This window comes from Triticum dicoccoides, chromosome 7A (assembly GCF_002162155.2).
Source record: "Triticum dicoccoides isolate Atlit2015 ecotype Zavitan chromosome 7A, WEW_v2.0, whole genome shotgun sequence".
NCBI lineage: Eukaryota > Viridiplantae > Streptophyta > Magnoliopsida > Poales > Poaceae > Triticum > Triticum dicoccoides.
Genome location: NC_041392.1, coordinates 637,487,614 through 637,496,804, shown reverse-complemented (window position 1 = coordinate 637,496,804; position 9,191 = coordinate 637,487,614). Strand labels below are relative to the sequence as shown.

The 9,191-nt window shown below is 43.7% G+C and overlaps 1 protein-coding gene across 5 annotated transcripts; it reads right to left on the bottom strand.

Moving 5' to 3' along the window:
* Window positions 1–4,800: 4,800 nt before the first annotated feature.
* On the bottom strand, window positions 4,801–9,185 carry LOC119328053. 5 transcript variants are annotated; one of them, XM_037601098.1, is made up of 5 exons: window positions 8,901–9,185; window positions 8,680–8,809; window positions 5,768–6,005; window positions 5,298–5,385; window positions 4,801–5,128 (listed from the first exon to the last, which is right to left on the bottom strand). In XM_037601098.1, the coding sequence occupies exons 1-4, from the start codon at window positions 8,935–8,937 to the stop codon at window positions 5,305–5,307; spliced, it is 486 nt and encodes a 161-aa protein (XP_037456995.1). In that variant the 5' UTR covers window positions 8,938–9,185; the 3' UTR covers window positions 4,801–5,128; window positions 5,298–5,304. The 5 variants fall into 5 exon arrangements, 2 of the variants coding, with proteins under 2 accessions (XP_037456995.1, XP_037456996.1); XM_037601099.1 differs by having other exon boundaries at window positions 5,778–6,005; XR_005158821.1 differs by having other exon boundaries at window positions 5,298–7,065; window positions 7,290–8,809.
* Between the last annotated feature and the right edge of the window lie 6 nt (window positions 9,186–9,191).

The following is a 9,191-nucleotide window of genomic DNA, read 5'->3' as shown; positions in this document are numbered from 1 at the left end:
AATGCTGCAGCACCTGAGGTCCAAGTACCTGAAGCACATGTGGCCCCTGAAGACAATGCCAATGCCCCTGTTCCCCCTCCAAGACCTCACACAATGGAGCTGGCATTTGATCGTGGTCAGCCAGTTATGGTTCGATTGCCCATTCTGACTCCTCCGCCTGCTGCTGGTCCATAATTTGAGTATCACGTCGAGCACAGGCCTCAAGTCCAAAAGTCCAAGCCAAGCACTACAAGAAATATGTCAACTTGTGACCTTGACTATTGGTCACTGAATGGTCATTATTTTCCATTTGTGACCTTTTTATGACCAAAAACAGATGGCCAAAAGCTGGCAGTCGTAAACTTGAATTAACGACCTTCTCTGTGAGAAGGTCATAGACGTTTACGACCAAAATATGTCTATTGTTTTGTTTTGGTCACTAGCAGCTTCCTCAGGCCACGTAGGCATCCGACGTGGTAATCTGATGTGACACAAAAATCAGCCCGGTCCAATTCGGTGTTTAGATGGGCCGAGCCCATCAATTCGGCCTCTTTAATATTTATTTTTCCTATTAATTTTTCCAAGCTACATGGGTTGGCCCAGAAATTCAGCCTTTTTGCAATCCATTTCAAATTTGGGCCTCACGATTTTCATAGTGCATTTAATTTTGGGGCCTTGGCCTCTTTGCGATCCATTCTTTTTGGGTTGTAGCCATTTCCACCAGTTTTTCATTTGGTCCAATAGACATTTCGGCCAGTTTTTAATTTGGGCCATGCCTCTTTGTTTCAAATACAATTTACAGCACGGACATAGAATCAACCCAAATTCAATACCAATACATTCTCTTTTTGACCACTTTCAATCCAAGAATACATTTCAAGTAAACATAGAATAATATTCCAACGATTTGTACATATATCCTAGCATTTGAACAATAAGTTCGGCAAGCAAATATACACCAAATTCTCAGCAAGATCAACAATACATCCAAATTCCCAGAAAATACGACATTACAACAAACATATAAAGCAAGTCGTTGACTTGGACTTCCAGCTTCTTCAAAAAAAATCAGCACATAACTCCTATAGATGAGAAGAAAAGCCACATGTTCAGTCTCGATATGGGTAATATATGCTAAAAATAAATGCAAGAACCATGCAAAAGCCCTAGGTTTTACTATCATTTGGACACCTAGATTGGCGATCCTTCCTTACCTAATGTGTGCAAGTCCAAACAAATTAATAAACAATCCATTTTATAGAGCAAATGATATGCCCCCCTTTTATCTAAAACTGTAATGTATGCTAGTGACAGAACAAGGGGCAAGACTGTTATGATATGCCAGATTGCTAGCAACAGTGCTTACATGCATCTTCATATTTCAAAAGGTAACATGCATCACATCAAAAAATTGTAAGCATTGAACCTACATCATATCTACAGTAACATCACCAATCAGGTTGCATGTGTATGCTAGAGATCTCTCCCTAATAATGAAGCACGGATTGAGTCTATCGGGTTCACCGTCACGCCCTTTTTACGAAAAAGTCCTTGTACTTTTTGGTATTCAACCCGCACTCCCATCACTGCTATCCATAAGTCAACGTACCGGTTCGTTTTCCTGTTAGTCACATACCCTCGCCTGTCCCCAATTCAGGCCGCATAGTCGCCCGCTGCCGGATGGCCCCGTCAATGCTGCTCCGCCCCGAGCACCGTCGATGGCCCCGTCACCTGCTCAGGCACGCCCTCTTCATCCCGCTCCCCCCATCATCCGCCAACGCCCCGAGCTTCCCTCGTCGCGTCGCAGACCACCTCCTCCTCCCGATGCACCGGCCGCGCGCGGCCACGTCTCGCCCGGCTGCACACTCGCACGTCTCCTAGCTTGGGTCCGGCGAGCGGCGCTGGCATCCATGGCGAACTGCCACGGGTGCGGCCAATCCGAGCTCCTAGGTTAGTGCAATAAAAAAAGAATCCACGCACTACACGACCCCGTCCTCCAATACGCCACCTGCTCCCAGCCATCTCGCACCGCCGCCCGCTTCAGCTCCTGCTCGTCGATCGCCAGCGTGTGGAGCTACCTTCCCAGTGCGCCGCTCCGCCTGCGTACACCGGTAGGCTTTCAACCACTGCCACACGCCACTTCGCCTCCCCCTGCCCATCACCTCCTACACAATCGTCTCGAATCGCAGGAGCGGCCTCTTATCTCTGTGTGTGTGTACTGGTGGTCACGGCTGATGCTGCTTCTCCTCTCCATCAGGTTCTCTCTCTCTCTCCCTCTCTCTCTCTCTCATGGATTGGCAACTGCATTCTTCCAAATAAATGTGTGCTTCTGTTCTTGATATGCCGCATTGCCGCCCACCATATGTTTGATGTTATGCATATGAGGAGTTGAACATAATATTTTTTTTCAGGTTTTTCTTTGGTGTATTAGGCAACCTTGTGTAATTTGTTTCAATAGTGAACAGTCCAATGTATCTAGGAAAATTAAGTTATGGAGAGTGGTTCATGATGTTGCCTTGCATATTTTTTGTCTAACAAACTGGATGCTTAAATGGATATAAACATTGAGTAGGTGCTGAAATATTTTGCTAATAATAGTTTCCAAATTACTTTTTAGCAGAACTACTACAAAATTAAGTTATGGAGTATTTGCAGCTTTTAATTATGTGTACCTCAAATGGATTTGTTGTCCAGGACATGTTATTATGTTTAGGGGATTTAGTCCAGGCCCTCCACTGGCTCAAGACCAAGTGGCTCTCTGCTCCTCAACGCCCCACAACGAGCGCCCAATCCAGGAAAACAACCCCGTTGCGCTGCCGCTCCCCATCTCTCTGTGTCGTCCCGAGATGGTCCGGCTGGGTACCGCCCCGGTGGCCGAGCGTGCGCTGTCCACGGAAGCCAGCTCCTCCACCCAGACCCTTCTCTACTACGACAGCAAGGACACTGCTTCGTCGGAACTGATCGTGACGACCACGCGCAATCCAATTGGGAGGTATTTATAAGCACCAATGTATCCTTGGTTTAATTCCCATATCTTGAATTACTTTGATCAAATGCAAGGACTACATATAAAGTAATTGGGTTTGGCCTTTGTGAGGAATGCTATAGCAACACTTCAAACCTCCCATGCCGCTTTCATCAGCAGCATAGAACTCGATAATACATCACTGTAGGATGCATTCATGAGATTCCAATGGATACCCACGGGAGGTCCACAATAGCTGATTGTAGAAGAATTTGATGTATCTAGCGAAGTCAATTCTGGGAGCAAATCTTGAATATTGCAGGGGTCGATTTAAATGAATGTAGTGTGCTAACATGGTGCATCGCTGGAGATGTATTCAGTCCACAAGATAGGTGCATGTTCTTTCTGCTAATCATGACATTCTGGAATTCAAGCTTTTCTGTTTGTGCTCAACTGCGCAGTTGCTCTATACTAGATATAAGGTGGTTACTTTCCCCAATGATAGAGGATCTTTGTTTCAAACTCATGAATGTGTTCCCCACAATAGGAAGAATGTAATATTGCTTAGCATGTCTCCTTGAAGTACATGCATCCTAGATTGCCATACAATATATAATGGCTTTGGTGTTAGTTTAGAGTACACTTTTCCCTTCTCAAGAAATTTCAACACTGAAGATAGAGTCTATGTTAATTGTGATACATGGCATTTGAAGTAGTAATTCCACTCAAAGTTTAGATTATACTTAGTTGAGTGTGGGTTCAAAATTCCATCTGTATCTTCGTATAAGAATTCATGTTTTTGTTTCTGCACAACACAAGTCCATATGACTTGATTTATCGATATGGACTATGATTGATGCACTTACATGTATTCTCGACATTTTTTCAGAAAACCAGATGATCGAGGTGAGAAAAAATGTGTGTTGCTTTTATCCAGGAAAACTGACACTCGGATGCACATGCCAAAATCACCATTGATTTATTGCATGTTTAACAGCATAGAAAGAAGAAGAATTGCTACACCGGAACCTGGGCCATGCGGTGATTGGTTTTTTAGTTGCGCGGCTGTTTCCATGCTGTTCATCTGAGGTAAAATTTAAAATCATGCATTGCTTCTCCTTACTATATGTCGGTGCTTGCATAGTTTAATCTATTTGGCGTATACACAGCTCTTCTTGGTGATCGTGTTTTTCATGTTGTGTGTCGATGTGTATCACAAGCTAACAGGCAGACATAGATAAATTGTATATTATGATTGTATAACGATTGGTTTTGGTAAAAGCTCATGTGTTATATGTTTTGGCGGGTTTTGGTAAAACCACTTTTGAATTTCAGAGATATATGTTTGGTGCTTGCTCCACAATATGTATGTTGCTCCAGCTCATGCATTTGTTTGATCTGACCATGGTGCGTGGCATACAGGTACGGTGCAACTTTGTATCGTGTTGTTAGCCCGTGGCCTCTACAATTTAAGGAAATCTATGCGACTTAAGATGATGCATCCATGAATTAAACATGGATCTTAGATTAATTAACCTTGCAATATGAAATCTAAATATAGCCAATGAAATCTATATGACATTTCTCATGAAGAGGATACACATTGTTCATTGTTTGTTGTTTGTTCATAACACACACTAAATATCAGATTATCTTCATTATATCGCTAATCCTTCTGCCCTCTCTATTCGCATAATGCCTAGGTTCTGAATATATTATATGTTTGACAGTTTAGCATATACATATTCATATATTCTTCTATTAATTCTAATTGAATGTGTACTGCTTTCTTAACTTCTATTAAAAATAAGGAATTTTTCATGTTTTTCAGAAAAGCCAAAAAATGATTGACAAACTATTCCATGCAAAACTGCTCTTCCATCTGATGAAGATTTGATTGTACAAAAAGTAATAATCAGTTTTACCTTATTATTATTGATGTTTAATAAAATCGGATATATAAAATGGTGCACAATGGAATATGAAGCTGGTTGTTTCTCTTTTTTTGCCCGGTGCAACGCACGGACTCTTTTGCTAGTCAAGAATCAAAAGGACTTCAGCTTGTTTCGAATATCTTGCCTTTGTTGCTCCCAGTTCAGTAAAGAAATAGTCGAGCAGTGAGCGCTTCGCCTCATGGACTTGGCAGTGCACAATAGATTTCAGAATGGAGGATAAATAGAATACCTGGAAAAGAACAATAAAGAGCTATACAGTTAAGTAAGCATCCTTGGCTGTTCAAATAAGTGGAGAGAACAATAAAAAGCTACACAGTCTAGAATTTCTGTTAAGAAACAGTAACTTGATGTAAAGTCGCTTGAAAATAGAAAACACCTTACAAGCTTGTGAAGCTTACCATGATTTCAAAAGAATGGGTTATCTAATCTTTTATGCCATCCTCCCAAAATTTGGCTAGATGATTCTGCAACTGTAGTTGTACCCAGCTGCTCAAAATATAAACATATAGATGAGTGCTTCACACATGTCACCAGAGGTAAATAGCAATACAAATAAATGAATGAACAGGGGCATATTCTACAGCAAGATGAACCAACAGAGTTATATCTTGTAGCCTACAACAATCAAGTTAGAAATCACATCCATTTTCTAATTAACCAGCACCTAAATGTATACATGCACTACTTCAGGAAATTTATGACTAGGAGATGTATTAATAGCAGATTACGAACTAATGTACTTGTACTTGATCTAGTTGAATAAATGCAGATTAAGTTCCAGGTACAGCCAGCTCCAACATATGCTACTAGCTATTGACAGAAAAACATAGAGAGAGGGGGGGAGGAGATCCAGTGACAGTATGACTACAGCAGGCGACCCGAGGGAAGATCTGGCGCCCCGTGGATTGGTCAACCCCAGGATCTCACGCGCGCCTCCATTGCCGAGGCCGTCCATCTCGCCCGCGAGCTTGATGGTCCAGGCCCCCACGATGACCAAGTCATGATCCATGCGGAGCTCCACCTCCTGCACGGCTGATCCATGCTCCAGTGGAGGCTCGGGCTCCACTCTCAAATCCGGCGACGCCCATAGAAAGATAGTGTAAGCTCTGCTAACAAGAAAAGAAACTTAGGAAAGTCAAACTGGTACAAATCAAATTCAGAAGAGAGTTTACACTATACCTAGCATAGCAAATGAGGATGGCCAAAGATGAATAAGTTTTTTTAGGAACTATGGACAGTGGGGGAAAGCCCCCACTGACTTTAAATTAGCAAGATTGTAGAGTGAAAGCTGAATAAGTTACGTGGCTCGAATGGTCGGCATCCCTCGGATCTCATAGCTACCGCACATCACGGATGAACTATAGCAAACTAGTTATATCCACAGGCCACATGTACAAAGAATATACTAAAATGGCTTGAAGCTAAAACTAATCAACCATTCATCTTCGGTACTGCAATTTTTTATTATGCAGTACAAAGATTATTATGCAGAATCTAAAATTGGCCACAGCCTTAAAGGTTATTATGCAGCATCTAAAATTAGCCAACTCTACAAAACAGTGGAGGAAGCATAGGTCTGAACCCAAACAAATTTACATCATCTAATACACTATATTCCTCCCATTAAAAAACTAATATTTCAGTAGAGAGAGTTAAATCAGTTCATCATGAACTAGCTTCCAACAACATAATATAGGTGAACCCACTAAACTGATGCAAACTTTATGGAAAGTTCCCAGAATTCTGAAGTTGCAACATTTCAAACAGAACTCAAACTGAAACAACTCTTCTGCATTTGATTAGTTCCCGTGTTCTATCAAAGCACATAATTTCCATCTTCTGCACTAAAATGAGTATCATGGGATGGGAGGCGTACTATCTTCTTTTTTGCATACTTCAGTGTAATTAGTTATAAAGAGGTAATTGGCTGCTAAGAAGCACAGACACGGGGACGGAAAGACGGGGATACGCATACGGGGATACGGCATACGGCATTTTCCCAAAACAGCCATTCGGGGATACGGCGAGTATATATATAATAAAATAAAAATATGGCATGTAATATTAAGTTAAGACAGAAAATTAATAAGAAAGAAATCTTTTTTGCCAAGTGCTTGATTGATCCTCATCCCCCCATGCCATGTTGTCATTGCAAGCTGCATCCATCTTGCAAAACATATCAAACACAAACAGTAAAGAAGATTAGAGGAGAAGACATAATTGAAAGATTAGAAGACAAAACATACTTGAAGCAACATGGAGCAGCAGCGCAAGCATTCAACCCAGCAGCACAAGATAGCAAGCAACATCCAGGATCCAGCAGCTTAATGGTAGAAATATGACGAATCAAAGAGGAAGAGGTTGAGGAATAGGAGAGGCTGTTGGGTTACCTGCGAGTAAAGGCTGCTGGTGCTGGGGCTAGCGGTCGCCGAATCCAGGCGTCGCCGGCGGCGGCGTCGATCCAGGAGGCGGCGGCTCGTGCAGTACGACCTGGGAGGGAGCACCTCGTTCTCATGACAGAGAAGGTGCGGGAGACATATAGGGTTTCGTATTGGGTTGGACCGAGGCTGGTTTTGGGCTGGGCCGTGTCCCAATCGTGTCCCAGACGTGTCCCACCGTATCCCTGTAATTTTTTCCTTATTATTAATCGAAATTCGTGGGACACGGCTTAGTTCGCGTATCCCAGCGTATCCCGGCGTATCCCCGTATCCCGCCGTATCAGGACGGCAGTTCGGCTGATTCTGGCGTGTCCGTGCTTTTTAGATTGGCTGAACATTTCTTAGTCAGAAACAACAGATTGGCTGTTGCAACAAGGCGCATCAGTCTAACAAGAACATAGCTGAAAATGTAACACTAAACCAATAATCCAGAGATACATGCTGATGGCTAGCTTGTACCACATTAGCAAAGTTGTTTCACATTCTGTCATAAGGTAAGCTATATACTATCGAACAGAAGGTGTGCCCCAAAGCCTAATTTGACAGCAATAAACAGTTGCAGGTGTATCTAACTCAATAGATAAGCTACAGAAAACAGTTGCAGGTTTATCAGCGCACACAGCAACGAGATGCTTTTGTCGAATGCCTAGGGAAACTATGCATACGAGCATCAATCTGCTGATTTTCCACACAGATGGTTATGATCAGCAAACAAGGTCTCAAGCTAAGCATTGTTGTATCCAAAGGACGCAACTATGAATGACATCACGGAGATCATGACCGTGTCACCATCCGATCCAATTGGCATTGCCTCTTTCAGGATGCCAAACCAAATCAGAAGGCGTAAAAGTAGCGAAATGCGCAGACAAAGATCAGCATCTGTCTTTGGAGGATCAGGAAAAATTGCAGCTTCATGTTCATGCTTGCTAGTATGTATCAAGAGAAACCCTGAACCTGAAAGCTCAGGCTGCTGCTTATTTTGTTACTATGTGGTAAGTACTACTAAGATCAAAATGCATTCAAGGGAGCATAAAAGACATCCCCATTTGAAGCATGTACAGTCTACAGAGATACTAACAGGTGAACAGACAGCCCCTAGAAATTGGCTAACTACTTATACTGTATAATATGCAGTCTACAAAGATACTAACTACTTCTACTGTATAATCACAGTCTACAGTCACTAAATAAATCAAAGGTGTATGATGGAAATACAACAAAATAGTCCAGTTAACTTGTCGATTAAGAGACTAATGAAACCAGTCACTCTAAGCATACTAGAGCTTCAAAACTCAAGCACAGAGAGCGTGAGGGTGAGAGAGGAGAGGAGAGGAACCACCACCGATGCGGGAACCATGGAGCGAGCGAGGGAGCTGGTTCTGGCAGCCAATCGTGTTTGGTTCGGCCATGAGCAACAAGGATGGTGTGCGCTGCGGCTAGGATTGGGCGCCGGTGGTGTCCGATGCGCACACCTGCGTGAGGACGGAAAATAAAATCACGTGAGGGGGGGAGGGGAGGGGAGGGAGGGGAAGAAGAGAAAATCGAAGATGGGCGAGAGAGTACCTGGAGGAGCGTCGTCGGGGCGTGGTAGGCGCGGCATCCCGAGCACGGGATGGCGTCGGCAGGGAGCAGGCAGCCGTCTGGTGACGCGGCCGGGCAGACAAGACGCGTCGGCGTCCCGTGACGGAGGTCCATGGCGTGTGCACGCGGGCAGCCCTCCTCACTTCACGTGTGCGCCTCCGGCGAGGCACAGGCCGGCGTGCTGGATCTGGGATCTGGCCGCCGCATGTGATGTTGGGCCTGGGTGCTACTGGGGGTTGGGGGAGAAGGGGAGGTGGAGAGGGTGGGGCGTCG

Bases quoted from the DNA above. Each gene is read 5' to 3' on its own strand.
- LOC119328053 (XM_037601098.1), bottom strand. From the start codon at position 8,937: ATGCCGCGCCTACCACGCCCCGACGACGCTCCTCCAG. The intron at 8,810-8,900 runs GTACTCTCTCGC...GTCCTCACGCAG, and splicing joins CCCCGACGACGCTCCTCCAG to GTGTGCGCATCGGACACCAC. The intron at 6,006-8,679 runs GTGGTGGTTCCT...TCTTGTTAGCAG, and splicing joins GCTCCATGGTTCCCGCATCG to AGCTTACACTATCTTTCTAT.